General features: G+C 34.7%; 4 protein-coding genes across 4 annotated transcripts; 2 read left to right on the forward strand and 2 right to left on the reverse strand.

Moving 5' to 3' along the window:
* Nucleotides 1-275: 275 nt before the first annotated feature.
* LOC143599487 (major allergen Pru ar 1-like) lies at nt 276-991 on the reverse strand. The gene is made up of 2 exons (XM_077077431.1): nt 786-991; nt 276-559 (listed from the first exon to the last, which is right to left on the reverse strand). The coding sequence occupies exons 1-2, from the start codon at nt 964-966 to the stop codon at nt 276-278; spliced, it is 465 nt and encodes a 154-aa protein (XP_076933546.1). The 5' UTR covers nt 967-991.
* Nucleotides 992-4,465: 3,474 nt separating this feature from the next.
* Nucleotides 4,466-7,197, forward strand: LOC143599489 (uncharacterized). The gene is made up of 6 exons (XM_077077434.1): nt 4,466-4,639; nt 5,749-5,960; nt 6,037-6,292; nt 6,604-6,689; nt 6,772-6,863; nt 6,936-7,197. Exons 1-6 carry the CDS (start codon nt 4,466-4,468, stop codon nt 7,169-7,171), a joined length of 1,056 nt encoding a protein of 351 aa, XP_076933549.1. The 3' UTR covers nt 7,172-7,197.
* A 2,007-nt stretch (nt 7,198-9,204) lies between these two features.
* On the reverse strand, nt 9,205-13,018 carry LOC143599488 (protein DEHYDRATION-INDUCED 19 homolog 4-like). The gene is made up of 5 exons (XM_077077433.1): nt 12,853-13,018; nt 10,060-10,199; nt 9,884-9,961; nt 9,524-9,783; nt 9,205-9,436 (listed from the first exon to the last, which is right to left on the reverse strand). The coding sequence occupies exons 1-5, from the start codon at nt 12,920-12,922 to the stop codon at nt 9,325-9,327; spliced, it is 660 nt and encodes a 219-aa protein (XP_076933548.1). The 5' UTR covers nt 12,923-13,018; the 3' UTR covers nt 9,205-9,324.
* A 2,796-nt stretch (nt 13,019-15,814) lies between these two features.
* Nucleotides 15,815-16,702, forward strand: LOC143599490 (uncharacterized). The gene has a single exon (XM_077077435.1). The coding sequence runs from the start codon at nt 15,815-15,817 to the stop codon at nt 16,700-16,702; it is 888 nt and encodes a 295-aa protein (XP_076933550.1).
* The last annotated feature ends 3,326 nt before the right edge of the window (nt 16,703-20,028 follow it).

Genomic DNA, 20,028 nt, shown 5'->3' on the forward strand with positions numbered 1-20,028 from the left:
AATCCAAAAATTTGGATATCCGAGATTCAGATATATGAACTTTCAAATAATTCAGATTCAGATTTTTTTACACTCTTACTCCCACTCACATCACAAACTTATTCTTAGTACTCATCGCACCCTCTTTACTCTAAGTCATACCCTCTCTCATCCATATCATTTTCTCTCTTCTTATAACACCCTAATAATCCCCTTAAACCATTTAATTTTCTTACATAGTTACACAACATAAGAAGTAAAAGAAAATCAAGAACAACAAATATTTCATATCCCATCTACTCATCATTGGAACCTTGAGTCACGGTCCCCTCGAAAGCCTTAAACCATTGCCCTATTTGTTCCGTTTGGAATTCAATATCACCCTCATCTACTCCTTTAAATACTGTAATCTTTGATATAAAAGTACAACCGCCGTTAGCAGATGGTATCACTTTCATTTCCGTTAAAGTTGACTCGTATTCCTCGTCGCCCGTCCCTTCAATCATCACCATACTATGGGTGAAGTTCTCCAAATCAAGTCCAGTAATCTTGTACTTTGTTTGTGGGGTTCCGTCTATCGCTATATATTCCAAAGAAAAAAAAGAAGTTAAAATCAGTTTTGAAATGAAAGACCCTATGTGTATACAATTAACACATAATTAACTTACACAAGTCATAAAATTTTCATCAACTCTTTAATTTTAGAACTATCAGAAAATAAAATTTAGAATAAACCAAAGTATACGAAACTATACACATATACAATACAAGTAGATGATTTAAGACACGGGGATGATAATACTAACTCATGATCTTGATAGTGCCAACACCTCCATCGCCTTCTAGGTTGGTAATCGCCATTCCAAAGTGTGTTGGAATGATATTATCGATGACGAATTCAAAGAGCCTGATGACAAAGTCATGAAAGACCTTCGAAGCAGGGATCGAGCTAGTGAACTCTATTTCAAAACTAGTAGCCTTAGCCATATTTATCTTAATTTGTTGTGTGCATCTGCCTTTACTTCTGCTATCGATATATATAGCAACCAAAACATTTGACTTCTCAAACTTGGTTGTTGGGTTGGGAGCCTTATGGGCCTATAGGCTGTATAATATTAATTTTTGGTCCGGAGGAAAATTATATTACTATAAAATTTATATGTAATACGGAGTACTATTTACAATAATTTCTAGGTTCACATGTGTAATTTTTCAAACTTTTCATACCTTGTATAAAACAATGCATTGTGCATTTGGGACAAGTGCATTGTGCTTCTTTCCTTGTACGTTTGACTGGTTAAACTTTAGTTAGTACACTGAACCTCTTGTGGGCCTTTTTTTTGTTTTTGTTTTGTTTTTAAACTGGCCTTATGGGCAACTGGCATATAGGAAATACAATTAACAAGTCTTATGGACAATTGGGCTGCATATCTATCCAGTGGCAATATCTAATAAAGAAAATAAGTATACACATGTCAGAGTTCAATGCTTGTACCCATGCTATAGGTATAAATGTTGAGGATTATCGAGATAAGACGATTTAGTTTATTATATTGTTGTACTTATTTGATTTATTTGTAATCAATGTGTATTTTAGAGGACTGAAATAAATTAAATAGTTATTATCGCTTTTGATAGTGTCTTGAGCTTTTAAACAATTTACGTTACACTCTGACATGTTCTGTCGTTGGCAAGGGTGCAACAATTGTCTACGTTCATTATGGTATTGGAAGTAAACCTAAAATATAAATTCATCAAACTAACATACTTAAAATTAGAAATTAATAAACAAAAAGTAGCGGCACTCGTATGGCGTCTAATTGTTTTTTAACATATTTAAAACAATGTTTGTTCGGCCGGTAAAACCATGACTTTGTAAACTAGAATGTTGCGGCGATGAGTTGACGCGTATTCAGTGGGCATCGGTTACATTCGTAAAGGTACCATAACTAAATTCAGAATATAATTCTTCAAAACAGGGGCGAGTATAAGAGGGTCGGGGTGACCCCGGTTACTGTCATTTTTTTCACTTAGTATGATAAATTTTCGCGATTTTGTCCAAAAAAATTTATAGGTTTTGAACACGGCCACCTCCGAGGTATTGGGTCTGTGACTTCGATCACCACTATTTCAAGCGCACATATAGTTTCTTAACTAACTCACCCCTACATAAATATAAGTATTAGTGGTTGAGATTAGTAGCTTCCAAAAATACCAAATAGTTTTCTTAACTAACTCACCCCTACATAGTTTCAAGACCACATAGTTTCATAATTTCAAATTTTATGTTTTTCTTACCGTTCTTAAGAGGCTATTTATTTTTATTTGAATCATTTTCTCTCTCTCTCTCTCTCTCTCTCTATAGCATACTAATTGTGAGAATTAAGTAGAGTAATTATATATATAAATAGAGTTCCTATGTAATTACATCATAGAGTAATTATGATGCAATTACATAATTACTCTACTTATATATATAATTAATCTACTTGATTATTACCACGTTAATTTCATTTGTATTTGATCCACCCCCTATATATATATATATATATATATATATATATATATATATATATATATATATATATATTAGAGGAGGACCAATGGGGTGGCGTCGGTCAGTGAAACTCGGGTATTGACAAAATCCGAACGTTGTCGATTTCAAAAGTTGAGACGACAAGTTTACATGAATTCAATTAATTTTTGTTATGTTCATTACATTATCTGAACTAAAACAAAAGAAAAAAAAAATAATTGGCCCAAAGGCTTACAACACCAAAATCCACTTTTAATCTATAAAATAGTGACGGAAGCATAAAAAATTGTATAAACTAAAAAAGTAACAAAGGAATCACCCAGTGTAGTTGGTAATTTAGGAAGAGTAGAATAGATTTGACCCTAGACCATTTCATTAATAAACCCCCTTTCTCATACACGTTTTCTCAAAGAAAAATAAATAGAACAAGATGTATGAATATATCCCTTCAATTCTAACCTGTATCCATGCTTTTTCTTTGTGAATATTTTAAATAATAATTTCCTTTTCAATTCCAGCTTGTGGAATAAATAGTTTTCTTAAACAATAATCAATAATGTGAAGTTACTTAGAAACAATCAAACAAAACATAAACTCTTTATCTATCTCAAGAATTTAGAACCTAGAAAAAATTAGAACTTAGAAAGATTATCATGGGTCAGGCAAAACGCATCCCTCTCCCTTACTAACCATACACCCCCTGAACTTTCATTTCCCATTAACATTTGTAATTGACTTATTAGTCTGTCTTATTTTCTTTTATAATTCTCTCAAAATATCAAATAAAAAACTATAAAGTTTTTATTTTTGTTTTACAGATTTTTTTTATATTTTTGTTATAGATTTTATTTTTTTTTATTTCTGTAAGATCTTATTAAATGTTTGTTTTCTCTAGCTAGAATTTTATTTTTTTTAATTCTTTTAAAATGTATTCAAAACAATTTGATTTTTTTTGTTAGGTTTAGATACATGAGATTAATCTTACCTAAAAAAAACCAAATTTGTTTATCAAATTGCATGCTATTTAACCTTTTTATTTATAAAAAATAATATGAATTTTTATAAAAGAACGTAAACTGTATCTTAATTTAAAAAAACGTTCTTCAAAAAGATTAAAACAGATATAGAAAAAAAACATTTTTTTGAAACAAGAAAAACAATGTTTTTTAGAAAAGAAAAAAAACGCTTTTCTAAGTAAGAAAAAAAATATGTGTTAATTAAAGGATTTTAAATATACATAAAAAGATAAATACAAAAAAAATTGTTAAATAAAAATAGAAAAACATGCTTTTATGAAAATAGTAATGATAATAAAAGTAACAAAATGACAAAAAAACCCAGAAAAAAGATCTAAATCGTATTAATGTAAAACTGGAGGTCGGAGGTATATTGAGTAAAAATGAATGAGATGAGGTGCGTTTAGCAGAACCCAATTATCATTTTTCTTAAACTTCTTAAACAACACATCTAAACCCTTAGAGCATTCTAAGTCCATTTCCTGCCATATATATCTATCGTATAATTACATTAAAAATCACTTAGTTTTCTCTCTTCCGTTTAATTAATTAATGTTTTTATACATTTATCATTATATTTTTCTCTCTCCGCTATTTACAGATTATATTAAAAAATTATACAAAAATGAAATTTGATTTTGATGATTTGATTGAATCCAATCCCACCCATGACAATTGACACCTGTAGAGTTTGCTGATGTAGACATGGAGTTGTACTTGTACTTCATCTACATTACATACCAACTGAAGTAAAAAACAATAATCCACTGGAACATGGCACACGGTAGCCGCCGTGCGCCCTCGGTTTTAATTGGTATATTCTCTTATTTGTCTTCCAGATTCTCCCTCAAAAATTTAAAAACCATAAAAATCATACAACTTCGATCACCCCATAATAATAATAATAACAATATTACTTTTAAGTATTTTTGGTATGTCGAATTCGGGTCGGAGTCGGGTCGGAGAGGATAGATTTTACTGCCCACCGGCTTTAAGAAAGTACAATCAACAACTGCAGAAACAAGTACAGCGTAAAGTACAACCCAGTAATTTGGATCGGTTCATGAAACACACAACTCCAGTTGTTACAGCTCAACATTTTTCTAAGGTATTTATTGAAACAAGATTTAAGAAAGATATTTTGATGATGAAAAAGTTGCAACTTTGTTGTGTTTCTTTTTTTTTGAATGGTTAACTGCGCGAACACGTCGCGCCCCACCACCCCACTCAGGCCAACTATGTTGACATGATTGGGATCCACGCTGGCATCCGAGTTTGGCTTGGCGTTCCCGGTAAAACCCAGTTGGCTCACCCCGCCCGAAAGCACGACAGGTTTTAATGCTCTGGTAAAATCCGGTCAGAATCATAATTCGAACCCGGGACATTCATCATGTTTCTGACCATTGGGGCAAATCCCTTTGGTTACTTTGTTGTGTTTCTTGATGTTTGATTATTATTTACATGGGTAGTTGACAAAATGTGGTTTAACTTTAATTTGTTGTGTTTTTTTTTTCTAGGGAATTGAGGAAGTTTGGTTTTTTATTTAAAATGTTGGATTCTGTTTGTGGGTTCTCACTTGTTTTGTACATTTTACTAGATTAGGAAACAATGCCTGTTTTTGAGTAATGATTGATTGGTCATTGTGTTTCAAGCATGTATGTATAACCAATGGTTTTGCATGTTATGTCTTAGCAATTTTACTATAGGGTTTTAATTTTGTATAAATTTTTTTATAAATGTTGATAAATTTTAAAATTAAGCTAGGCAATGACAAATGTATGAATCGTGATTGCTATTTGGTGATTTTCTTGTTCCAGTTTAACATAAGTTAAACAATTACGAAACATGGGTTATTATTAGTGAAACTTTTCCTTCATTGTTACGGTCTTATTAATTTAAAAAAAAAAGTAATCACTGAATAGTAATCAAGATTCATATACGTTTCATTTCCCTCACCTAGTTTTATAAAAATTTTCTACACTTTTTTCAATAACTTATAAAAAATTGGAACACCAAATGGGAGTTATGAAAGTAAAGTGACTTTTTAAAGGAACAAACAACCCGAGTCGCTTGGTGAAAAACTTGGTTACTATCTGGGTGAGCATTTGATGCTAGTTCAAGTTGCATACAAGCAATTATTATATTTAAATTCAAGTTAGTAAAATGGCGTAAAAACGTGATCTGGATGGATAATCTTAATCTATTTGAGAAATGTAGATTAGCATGAAAGGATGGAGGAATCAAGAAATTGGTTACAGCCCATATTTCATACTTGGGGATCTTTGGGAATCTTTAAAGGAATGGAGTGCGTATGGAGCTGGGGTTCCTCTCGTGTTGAACGAAAGTGAATCGGTTGTTCAATACTATGTTCCATATTTATCTGCCATTCAACTATATGTAGATCCAACAACACCCTTAAATAAAATAAGGTTGTCCTTTTGAACTATATAGCTTATGTTAAATTGTATAACTTTTGACTTTATGTTCTTATAATATTTTGAACAGAAGGCCCTTTGAAGAAACTGATTCAGATTTATCAAGAACCACTAGTAGTGATTCTGATGGTAGTTATGATCCTCGAGTTGAGGAAAATAATGTCTGTTCGATTTCCAAAAACATTAATAATTTGGCACCGAGAGGTGATGATTATTATGTCAGAAATGGTACCGAGGAAAGTGAGATTAGAAACCCTCCCGGGCACTTAATATTTGAATACTTTGAACATGCTTTACCGTATCATCGGGCACCTATAACCGACAAGGTAATAACTAATTTATGGTAGTTAAATTTTATTAATCTTTTAGGCCCAATAGTTTGATTTTGGCTTACTTTTAATTGGTGTTCGCTCACTTATGTCCATTCATCATGTTCATTCGTTAACGCTCGTGAACTGTTCGTTTATTAAAGAACGACTATAAACAAACACAAACATGTTCATTTTCCTAAAGAACGGACACAAACAAGAAAACCATTTTCGTTTGGCTATTCGTATTCAATTGATTGTTCGGTTTAAGTTAAATAAACGAGCACGGTTTTTTAACAAGCCTAATGATTTGTCATTGATCATAACAGATTTCAGATCTTGCATCAAAGTTCCCAGAACTTAAAACGTGTCGTAGCTGTGATCTTACTCAATCCAGTTGGGTTTCCATTGCTTGGTAAACACTTTTAATTATCTCATTAAACTTTTTAACATGGCCCTTTTTAGCATAACATGACCCTTTTTAGCGTTTTTTGTAGGTACCCCATATATAGAATCCCAGTCGGTCTGTCTTTACAAAATCTTGATGCTAGTTTCTTGACTTTTCATTCTCTATCAACACCCTTAAAAAGTATTCCTCGTTGATTTTTTAAAATATTTATGTATAATGTTCGTCTTTTTTAATTTGTTGTGTGTGATTCAGATATTGATGGGTCAAGTGTAACTAAGGTTGATGATGTTGGGATGCCATGTCAGCTCACATTACCAATTTTTGGACTTGCTGTTTACAAGTTCAAGAAATCCGATTGGACCCAATGCGGAGCTCATGGGACGGAAATAGTGAACTCACTTATCAACTCGACTGAAAACTGGCTGCGGCGTTTAAATGTGCATCATCCCGATTTTGTGTTTTTCAAGAACCGAGATTTCTGCTTGTAGAAAAGAGGTATGCAGGTGGTGAAACTGACTAAATCTTCTTGGGGCTTTTTGGAGGGATGAAACTTTGTTGATATGATGTACTTATTGTACAAACTGTGTTTTTAGGATGTATATACTAATGGTTTTATTTGCTAAATGTGAGCTAACAAAATTTTAGGTTAAACATGTTAACAGTTAATCATCCTTGTCTTATGCTAAACTGGTAACATTTAAAACTTGTTCTTCCTTTGCTAAATTAATAATATGAAAATGGCTTCTAGAGCATGTCCGTGAGGATCCCACCAGAGCGCCTTCCACTTCTAATAGGCATAAAGTTAGACGAAGACACTACTCTTTCTGTTGGATATCATAATACATGTAGCTACGGTACAACTAACTCTCACCTTTCGATAAGTTAACAACGTTGCATGCCACATCTTACGAACATACCACAAACAATCTGTTTGTTTTGTAAGTTAAGACCTTCAGTAATCAATACTTTTGGATCATCGTCGCGGATAAAACACCACTGATATATTAAGTGCTTAGGTGTGCTATCTACTAGCACAAATAGCATATTCAAGTATTGTATTATCATTAAGTACGCAAAAAAGCATATTCTACGTGAATAAGGAATAATGAAAATTTTAGCCGCACGATTGTTGAAAAGTTGTGAATTCGTTTTTGACATGATTTTTAGGCAGGATTAACTGAATAATGTGCGAACGAATGTTGAAACACAACTATAAATTTACATGTCTTGACTACGTAATTGTTCTTTGAACATGATAGTTAATCTTATATATCTTAAATTTTTCACTTAAATAATATTCATAATGACCATGATGATTAATGCCCCAAATAAACCGCATTCATATATTCAGAACCTACCCTTGGATACTCCACACTTTTTATTTTGTTACCTTGTAATTTTTATTTTGAAGGTCTCTATGGATAAGCGATAATATGATGAAAATCATTGGTACACCTATGCTCCTCAACTTTATTTATTTACATTTGAGATAAACAATTAACAATAAAAAAACAATATACTACATGCTAAAGACTGAATTTGAACCCTTGACCTATACTATAGAGGGGTTGAAGTATAGAGACGCCACATATAGGCTCCGCAATATGCTGACAGTAGGGGTGTTCATCGAATTGGATAACGGATTATTCAGGTTTTTCGGTTCGAGTTATTCGGATTTGAAAATTTTTAGACCCTATCCTAAATTCGATTCGATCCGATCCGAATTAGGGAATATTCCTATCCAATCCGAATCTATCCGAATTCAATCCGGATCGGATTCGGATAATATCCGAAATTATCCGACAATAATCCGAAATAAACCTAAAAAAAATTTCTTATCTTTTTGTTCCTAACATTTAATAGTTTAGAACACAATAAACATACAAACCGAAAAATACAAATTACTCTTAACACAAATTTAAAGTTTTAACTTCAATTAATAGTCTAATAAATATACCAAACCAGAAAATACCACTAAAACATGCTTTTTATTCAGATTAAACAGCCGAACAATCCAGATTTTTTAAAATTCCATATCCGAATACGATCCGAATCCAAATTAGTTATTCGGATTGATCCAATCCGAATAAGAATTCAAATCGGTTTATTTGAGTTTCGGTTTATTTTGGATTTTTTGAACACCCCTAGGTGACAGGACATGCAGGACAGTTCAAGCAACTAAAAAGTCAATACAATTGGTAGACTTCAGGTCAAAATGAGTTCTAACTAAATGAGCTTGAGTTGAAAATAGTAGTTTCAGAAAGAAAAATGCAGCATAATTTGGGGTTTGTTAAATTTTCCATGACAGTTGGTCATGGTGTTGCGGACTTGTTTGGGCCCTTTTCAAGTTACCTGTTTTTTCAAGTGACCCGTCATCTTGTATAATTTGAGGTGATCCAAATAAAAAAAAGTTGTAATTTAAAATGGGTCATCATTAAAACCCTTGGCATGCAACTCGCTACTCGTGTTAAGCTACAGTTAATAACTAGTTAAACATTTAAACAATAATTTCTAGCATCAATTAAACATATTATGTTATACTATATATATATAGATAAACTTTGAATACAATAAAACATATCCATCAGTTATTTAAACTTAACAGATTTTTTAACTTTATTCTTATGTGGATTGTAACACCTTATAAATCATCACTTAGAAAAGATGACATCAGCAAACCTTGCACAAACTCACTCCTAGCCTTCTCCTCCTTATCTTCACCAGAAAGTGTTACAACCTCCTGTTTCTCACTCCTAAAATAATATTAAAACAATATTGCTTTAGTAACCATAATTAATACATTAATTAGTTAACAATGAAAATAACATGTAATTTCTAACCTAGCCAATATATCTTTATTTAAGCTTTCTGCTACCGACATTGCTGCAACAGAAGAATCAGTTTGACCTCGAGACGGGTCAACCGCATTATTATACATGAAAGAAGACAACAACGGGTCGGGCTCTGTGTTGAGCGTTGACTGGCCCATTAACGATGAACCGCCTAAAAACGAATGCAAGTTTCCTTCTCTCAACTCTTTCTTCAAAATAGAAAAGGTGGAGTTCAATCCACCCCTTCGAAACCTCCTCTTGCGTTGAACGTGATATTTGGTCAAGAAACAACAAAACAGGATCCACAATGCAAAACAATATCCAAAATGTTATAAAGGAAGCAACTTTAATAAAATTAGAAAAGGATATCTTTAGAAGACTTCCATGTTGCATAGTAATATGGCTCACTAAACCGGTTCCCACACGTTTTGCACATATCGAGCATACCTAATATTATATGACATAATGGAAACCAATGGTGAATAATATTATTAAAGGTTTATTGAAATAATGAGTTATAAAAAGATAAAAGAAGATAACGGTACCCCGTTCTTTGCTTGAACTGTGTGTTCTTCATCAATGTGACAGCAAAGACCGACAATGTCAAAATCCTCTGCACAGAACGGGCATAAGTATTCGGGCCTATGGTCATCGCCATCTGTTTCTTCAACTAGATGAAATGATTCTGCAGTGATTCAAGAATGTTATCATATAAACTGATTAACTGAGACGTAATCAAGTTGTAAATTATTCTGAATTTGAATTTGTTCAAGGATTAGTTAATACATTAAATCTCAAATTGAAAACATGTTATTGTTGTTGAATATTATTATAAGTTGAAGATCTCAAACTTATGACTCATTGTACAATTTCTTTAAGCAGATATATAACCACAATCACATGATTCATGATAGCATTATAATCAATTATTGTACAGAAACGTGTTTGTGCGTAGTGCTGTAAAGTGTAAACAAACTGAATGTTAGGCGGGAAGTGCGTTTGTGTTCGTAATTAAATGAATGAACGTGAACAAGGAATTTCGTTCGATTAACGAAATGAACGAACACAAACAGAGGCCATGTTCATTCAATTGTTTTCGTGAACGTTCGTTAATGTTTGATTGTTTATGTTTGCTCATTAAAGGTTTTAATATATTTTAATAATTTTTCTAATCTTATGATATATATTTAAAAATAATATATTAACTAAAAAGAAATGGTATGCGAGTATTACGTGATTAATTTATACGTAAATTAGCATACGAATACAAGAGTTAATAAAACACTAACACAAACTTGGTAACCCGACAGAACCATTTGACATTGAACATTCGCGGTTAGCTAAAACAAATAAAACAGTGTTTTGTGTTCGCAACGAGTTTCTTTCCTTAGTGAACGAACCCAAACAAAAAATTTCGCTCAGTTAGTTGTTCGCGAACCGTCCGCTTGTCCGATAAAAGCTTTACGAGCAAACATAAACAATACCTCTTTCATTTCTGTTCGTTTTACAGCGCTATTAAGGTTGTAAACAAACCGAACTGAAAGAAGCTTTGTTCATGTTCATTCGTTTAGCATTAAACTTGTTCACAAACGGTTCATGGTTCATGAACGCTACCCGAACGAAAAATCTTGTTCATGTCCGTTTGTTAAACTGTGCACGAAAAAAAAACAATCTTCTTAATCCAAAACAGGAGGCATAATCACCTTCATGAAATAAAAAGTTAAGCACTTGACAACAACAATCATACCCAGTAAATCCCACAAATAGTCAAAGTTATCAGTAGAGTCTCGGGAGGATGGGATGTAGGCAAACCTCTCCTCTACCCCTAGGGATAGAGAGGCTGCTTCCAGCAAGACCCCCGGCTCCAAAGCAAACAACATAACAGTAAAACAAGTAGACTATAAAGTATAAATTCAAAAAATGTTTAATAGTTATTGCTAAATAAATAAAAAGAATAATAAATAAGTAAAAATAAAAACAAACAAATAAATAAATTAAAATAGATAAGAATAAAAATAAAAATAAAAATAAAAACAAATAAATAAATAAATAAATAAATAAAACATACTAAACAAATAAAAATGGATAACTATAATAATAATAATAATAATTAATAGTAAAGAACACAAAGTACGTTAAGTTACGACCATAGGACATATTTCTAACCAAAAAAAACTATGCCCTACTATTAGGGTTTGATATGTTTTGATTGTAATTGATTAAGTTTGTATAAGAGAATAAGAAATACAAATGACCGAACGGTTGTATTAGTGAAAACGTAAAGAAAGATTACAAGATAATTCCAGGGCCGAGCCCTCTCTCACCGCATACGCAGGAGCCATGGCAATGCCATCTTAAACCTAAACATACTCTCTCCCTCCCTATTAGCTATCAATACCTATTTATAGAAATATAAGTTGCACTTAACCCCTCCTAAAATAGACAAATGATATTTAGACTAATACTACATCATAATTCCTATCACCTACCCCTAAAAGTCTTTAACCTTAATCCTACGTCTCCAAGAAGACCTATCATCAACCATATCCTCGGAGAGATGCAGGTCCTATCCGATCAAATCATGCCTAATAATCTCATCCCAAGTCAATCTGGGTCTACCTCTACTCCTCCGCCCCTCTATATTAATGTTTTCTACCGATCTAACAAGATCCGTCGCTTGCCTTCTCTTTACGTGCCCAAACCATCTCAATGTTCCTTCCCTTAAATCATAAACGTAATCATCGGTTTTATTCTGATGATGTCAACGAAGCATAAGGTTGATTCGTTGTTATAGCTTGTTAGTTAAAGCAAAATTTTATAAAACGAAGTAACAAACCATTCATCATTCATGAAACGAAGTAACGAACTAAACATAAGGAATAAAGATAAAAAATGTAAATGTTAGGTTTGTTATTACAGAAAAAAAGATATTATACAAATATAAAACAAACCTTTAACTAACAAACATAAGCAAACACATTACCCGGACGTTCATGAACACAAATGAACAGACACAACCTATGTTCATGTTCATTCATTTACAAAACGAACTTCCTGCCTAACAGTTCACGAACTGGAACTGTCGACTGTCGGCTTAACGTTCGGTTCGGTTACAGCTCTAGGACCTAATTGTAGAGTTTATTTGAGCAGCTAATATAATACAATTACAATTACATTATAATCAATGATCATGATACAAAATATCAGTTTATAAACCCTATAAAACTTTAATAGGAAAAAAGTTGCAAATTTCACGGTGAATTCAATAATAAATAATATTGTAGATAACTATTCTTAAAAAGAAATAAATAAATAAAAAAACAAGAAAACCCAGAAACCTGATCTTGATTGATAACGTCTTGAAGAAGAATTAGAAGTAGAAACACGGGTCCATGAATTTGAGTCCATGTTCTTCAGATCCGAAAGCTAAATGAAGAGATTGTAGGCTTTTGAGGGTTGATTGTATTATATTATTGGTGTATAGATACAGAAGTGGTGTATGTATAGGTTGAGAGAAAGAGAGAGAGAGAGAGAGAGAGAGAGAATGAAGAGGAAGTAACACTCCCCACCCAACTCACCTGTTGTTGGTGTGTTGTGTTCTTAAGCTGATATATACTCTAGGGCTGTTCAAAAAGCCCGCGGCTCGCTCGAAACTCGCTCGAAAATAGCTTGAAAAAAGTTCGGTTCGAAAAAGCTCGATTCTAAATGAGCTTGGCTCGACTCGGCTCGATTTCTAAACGAGCCGAGCTCGAGCCAGGGTCAGCTCGGCTCGTGGCTCGGCTTTGGCTCGACTCGTTAGCTCGGCTCGTTGGTTCGTTTAGATTAAACCCTAAATTTTAATATCTACATATAATAATATCATATTTATACATATATTATGTCACTCAATACTTAAAACCCTATAAAAGAATAATAAAAATAAATCATAGAAAGTTATAAATTCTCTAATTTATAATCAATCAATCAATCAAGCCCTGTATATTCCACCGCATAGCACGCTATCGGTAGGGTCAGGGGAGGGTGGGATGTAGGCAAGCCTTTCCTCTATCCGAGAGAATAGAGAGGCTGCTTCCAGAGAGACCCCCGGCTCATAAAGCTACATACAGGTAATCATAGTAAACATACATCCTACAAGCAAAAGACACTTAGCAATACATAGATAACAAACTACCAAAAAAGCAAGGAATCTGTAACCTACTAAGAAAAGGGCATAAGAAACAAAAAGCAGCATCAAAACAAAAAAATATTCATAAACAACAGGGATCAAGACTAGCCAACTAGACCCTAAATAGAAAGCTAAGCTAACTAGGTGCCTTCCCCTAGAAGTCGCTAACCTTAATCCTACGTCTCCACGAATCTCTATCCGGGACCATGTCCTCAGAGAGGTGCAACTCTGTCAAGTCATGTCTAATTCTCTCATCCCAAGTCAATTTAGGTCTGCCTCTACTCCTCTTTCCTTCCACAATGAAGGCTTCCACTACTCTAACTGGCGCTGTTGTCGGTCTCCTCTTCACATGCCCAAACCATCTCAATCTCCCTTCCTTTATTTTCTCTGATATGCTAACTATTCCTAATCTTTCCCTAAAGACCTCATTTCTAATCGTATCTAATCTAGTGTGTCCACACATCCACCTTAGCATCCTCATCTCTATCACCTCCATCCTGCGCAATGTATGTTAAAATTATATTTTTGTCTTTTATATATCAAAATTTGTAAAATAAAAAATAAAAAAATTAAAGGAGTCTGGCTCGACGAGCTCGAGCTCGGCTCGAGCTTTAAACGAGCCAAGCTCGAGCTCGATTTTTCAGCTCGATAAGAATTACGAGCCGAACTCGAGCCGGCTCGATTATGTTCGAGCTCGAGCTCGAGCACACTCTGGCTCGGCTCGTTTACAGCCCTACTAACCTATTCTAATTCCACATAAGATTTACATCACTCATTTTTTCTCTTTCACTCCATGTCATCCAAAGGAAATGGTTTAACTCATTTAACTCCATCTCCTATTAATATTTAATTTAAAATCAAACATTTAGTTTAATTACCAAAATAAATAATAACTAAACAATTAGTAATTAATACATATTTAATGCATATTGTTCATTTTAACCCGTTAGAAGCATAATTCATGGGCCATTTTAACACACTTAACACAAGTGAGGAGTGGTTTAATCCATCTTAAAAGTGTCATGTCATGTTAACCCATGTAGAGATTAGAGTATACCCCATGGCCTTATGTTACTTGCTATTCTGGTTCGTGAAATATGATGATTGATAACATTTATTATTTGTACTAATATATTTATTACTATTTATTACATTCAATTTATTAGCTGTGTAAAAGTAAACCACCCGTGTTATGTATAATGTACAGTTGTATGTATACCTGTATCTCTGTTTAATGATTCTAAGATTATACCGAAGCAGAGAGGGGAGGAGGGATGATGTGACACGTGACGTATTAGTTAGCAATTGCTAGTTTTTTTTATAAAATGATGTGGTAATAAAACTTGTCTGCAATTATTACTCGGTTATTGTTTTCTATTTTTTTATAATAACAATATAAGAAATATATTTTATTAAATAAAAACAAATTATATTGAAATTAAAATACTACATTAAAATACTAAAAAAATAAATAAACCAAATAAAATTTTAAAAAAAATATATAAAAAAGATACTTGAAAATTTTAAAGTAAAATTTAAAAAATACTAAATGAAATTAATTCCTAAGTATGTATCTTTTTTTAATTCCTTCCGTTTCATTACCTCGACGACCTCCTCATTGACTCGAATACGTTCATGCCCAACGTCGCGTATATCTTGGAGTCGACAATTCATTTCGTCTAATTGATCTTTGTAATCGGCACTAACACTCGCACCCACACGATTACAACCCCGCCCCTTTCCCCTTCCTTTTCCCTTCCCACGACTTATCCGCCCGGTCAAGCGAGCTACAAGTCCTCATCGAGGTTCACGTGAAGACAAGGTTTTCGGATTTGTTGAGGGCTGTCAAATTCCGGACGTGATAGGGAGTATGAGGCCCCTCTTAGGGTGATCCCTCATAAGCATCCAACAAATTATTGAATTCAAATTCAAATTATGTAGTTTATATGCTTTATGATTATGATTTATCCTTTGTCTAGTTTATAGGGATAGTTTAAATTTTGAACTTTTCCTTTTGATGTTTTTAAAAGGAACCTGCCGATGCTTTTGAGAATAATGAAAAACATTATTTGATATCATATTTTTCATGGTATCTAGAGCAGGTTCTAAGTTCTAAACCTCTAAACAAAGACAACATGGCCGGAGATGATGGTTCTACCAACAACAACAAGATCATCGATCCAAGCTCGCCGTATTATATCCACGCTTCCGATTATCCTCGACAGATGCAAGTTAACGACCCCCTCAACGACATGAACTACAGCGATTGGTGTCAAGAGATGACAGATTTTCTGTTCGCCAAGAACAAGATGGGATTTGTCGACGGTTCGATCCCGAAACCGGAGCAAATGAAGGACACCTACATGCCCTGGCTACGCTGCGATGCGATGATAAAAGGGTGGCTAACTACCGCCATGGAGAAAGATATTCGAGGAAGCGTAAAATACGCCAATACCTCTCTCGAAATCTGGTCCGATTTGAGAGAAAGATTTGGCAAAGAAAGCGCGCCTCGTGCCTACGCGTTAAAACAGTCTCTTACAATAACGCGTCAAGAAGGGTCTTCGGTATCCATCTATTACACGAAGCTACGGTCTCTGTGGGTTGAAATCCAAACAGTTTTACCACCACCGCGCTGCACTTGTGGAGATTGTTCGTGTGATGTTGGTAAAAAGATGAAGGAGTTCATTGAAAAGGAACGATTATACGAGTTTCTTATGGGACTTGACAATGAGTTCATGGCAATTAGAACACACCTTTTATCGATGAAGCCTAGCCCTACACTTCAAGAAGCCTTCCGCGTAGTCTCTGAAGATGAGCAACAAAGGAGTATAACTTCTTCAAGGAGGCTGCCAACTGAATCTGTGGCATTCCAAACAGACTCACGAAACAAGCAAGATAGTGGGCTCAACCAAAAATATAAAGGTGGGTCAAAAGAAACAAAGCCCAACATTGATAAGGAAGTATGCACTCACTGTGGGAAAACTGGTCACAATCGGGAAGCATGTTTCGAGAGGATTGGGTAAAGGGAAAAGAGAAAAAGGAAAGCCCAAGGCCGGGTGTGTCGAGACCAATCAAAACACAACCGTGGGTGAAGAACAATATCAAACTCTACTCAAACACTTTACGGGTGTTAAAGAGAATAGAAAAGGTGATCATATATCCACAACTAACATGGCAATGGCAGGTAAATATAAACAAGGCGAATGATTCCGGATCAACGGAGCATATAGTACACACAATTAATTTACTTGAAAATATTACTAAAGGCACCTATGAAACACCGGTAATGATTCCGAATGGGGATAACATCCCTGTCAAGGGAATAGGTGATGTCACCTTGATAGGTCAAACAAAAATCACAAGAGTTTTATATATACCTGATTTAAATTGCAACTTACTTTCTGTTGGCAGATTAGCCGATGACCTTCAGTGTGTTGTCAGTTTCTTTCCTGATTTTTGTTGCATGCAGGACTTACCGTCGAAGAGGATGATTGGAGTGGGTAAATGCGTGAATGGTCTTTATCGCATGGGCATGGTGGTTAGAGAGAAGATAGCCTTGATGTCAAGGATGGATGCCGAAGTTTGGCACAAAAGATTGGGTCATGCCTCATACGATAAATTGTGTCAGATTGGTTTTTTTAAAAGTACTTGTTTTGATTTTAAAGACGATCTTTGTGATGCTTGTAATAAAGCTAAGTTTACTCGCTTGTCTTTTCCGAAGAGTTATATTAAAAGTAGTGCATGTTTCGATTTGATTCATTGTGACATTTGGGGCCAGTATCGCAAACCTTCTACCTTGTATGCTAGTTTTTTTTAACAATTGTTGACGATTTTAGTAGGGTGGTTTGGACCTACCTCATAAAGCACAAAAGTGATGCAAGCGAATGCCTAATGAGTTTTCAGAGAATGGTAAAAACGCAATTTGGGAAACCGATAAAGAGAATACGGTGCGATAATGGCAGTGAGTTTACTTCAAACCGAATGTTGAATTTTTATTCACAAGAGGGAATTTTGTTAGAAACCACGTGTCCACACACCCCTCAACAAAATGGGGTAGTGGAACGTAAACACCGACACCTGCTTGAGACAGCTCTCTCACTTATGTTTCAAGGAAGCTTGCCAAGAAAGTTTTGGGGCGAATGTATTCAAGCAGCCACTTATATTATAAATCGGCTACCTTCAAAAGTGATAAAAAAACAAAACGCCATATGAAATTATTTTCGAGAAGGAAGTTGATTACAAGAACATAAAAATATTGGGTTGTTTGGCCTACTACCGAAGCACCGAAACAAGGGGAGACAAGCTCGAAATGAGGGGGAGGCCTGGGGTTTTTGTAGGGTATCCCCAAGGTACAAAGGGTTACAAAATATATGATATTGAGCATGGAAAGATTGTCACGTCTCGAGACGTACGGTTTGTGGAAGGAGAATTTCCTTTCAATAAAGTGAAGGTTGGGGCATGTGATAAAGAAATGTTTGAACCACCACAAATTGATGAGGAGTATTGGTTTTCCATGGGTAATGGATCTACAGTTGAAATTTCTAAAGAAACTAATGATGCATTAAAAAATGCACCACCTAAAACTCAACAAACAGTTGAGAATAATGGAACATCTCAAAATATTGTTGAGACTAATGATTCACCTCAACAAACTGTAGAGACCAATGAACCAGGACCTGACATATCGACCTTGGATGACACACAATCCATGCATGAAGATAACATTGACTTCGTGGACACAGAAGCACATGCCATGCATGAAGACCAAGCTATCAACCATGCAAATGGAGATACAGTGAGTCACGTAAGAGAAGAGAAATGTTTCTCACTTTAAGTGGTTTGAAAATTATGACATTAATTTGCCACCATCTATAGACCATTCATGTGCCACGACTACGAACAATCGTTCCTCTTCGACGGTACACCCTCTTACCAATTATTTATCGTATACAAGATTTTCTAACTCTCATAAGGCATTTTTAGCGGCCATCACTCGTAACGATGAGCCGATATATTTTTATCAAGCGATGCAGGATAAACGTTGGGTTGAAGCCATGAAGATAGAGATTAATGCTCTTGAAGAAAATAAAACATGGACGTTAGAGCCTTTACCAAAGGGCAAACGGGCAATTGACTCAAAATGGGTTTACAAGATAAAATATAAACCCAATGGCGAAGTTGAACGTTACAAGGCACGATTGGTAGCTAAAGGTTTTACCCAAATGGAAGGGGTTGACTATCATGAGACATTTGCTCCTGTTGCTAAACTTGTGATCGTGAGAATCCTTCTTGCTATTGCAGTTAAGAGAAATTGGGCCATACACCAACTCGATGTGAATAACGCCTTCTTACATGGCGATTTAGAGGAAGAGGTGTATATGAAATTACCTCAAGGTTTTTCCAAGAAAGAAGAAACGAGAGTATCTCGGCTTCGTAAGTCACTTTATGGCTTGAAGCAAGCTTCGAGGAACTGGTATCACAAGTTTACAACGGCGTTAGTTGGTTACGGTTACGTTCAATCAAAGGCAGACCAGTCGTTGTTCACTTGTACTTCTGACAATTTGTTTGTTGCCATTCTAATCTACGTAGATGATATTATAATCACAGGTAATGACGTTGAGAGAATTCAACAAACCAAAACATATCTTGATGATAAGTTCAGTGTCAAAGATTTGGGCCCGTTAAAGTATTTTTTGGGAATCGAAGTAGCCCGATCATCAGAAGGGATGGTTTTAAGCCAACGAAAATATACGCTGGATATTCTTGATGACAGTGGTTTAATGGGTTGTCGTCCTAGCCCATTTCCAATGGAACAATATGTGAAGCTTGATCATTGCAGTGAGAGTGAGAAGACAGATGCATCTCAATACCGTCGTTTGATTGGAAGATTGTTATATCTTCAAGCAACTAGACCGGATATTGCTTATGCGTTTAACACTCTTAGTCAGTTCGTCTCTGACCCACGACAAGAACATATGGAAGCAGCTACTCGTATCCTCTGGTATTTAAAGTCTACGCCGGGACAAGGGATTTTTTTGCCAAAAGAAGGAGATTTGAACCTAGTTGCTTACTGTGATGCCGACTGGCTTGGATGTACCTTTACACGCCGGTCACGAACAGGTTATGTGTTATTATTAGGAGGTGCTCCGGTGTCATGGAAAACGAAAAAGCAGTCGGTTGTTTCGCGTTCGTCTGCTGAAGCGGAGTATCGTGCAATGGCTAGTACTGTTAGTGAACTATTATGGGTTAGGTGGTTGTTGAAAGATTTCCATGTCTATTGTACGAATGCTACACCCTTGTATTGTGATAATCTTGCCGCGAAACATATCGCTAACAAACCCGTTTTTCA

This window comes from Bidens hawaiensis, unplaced genomic scaffold, assembly GCF_021521415.1.
Source record: "Bidens hawaiensis isolate Kalapana, Puna unplaced genomic scaffold, B.hawaiensis_p1.1 tig00052246_1, whole genome shotgun sequence".
Lineage (NCBI taxonomy): Eukaryota > Viridiplantae > Streptophyta > Magnoliopsida > Asterales > Asteraceae > Bidens > Bidens hawaiensis.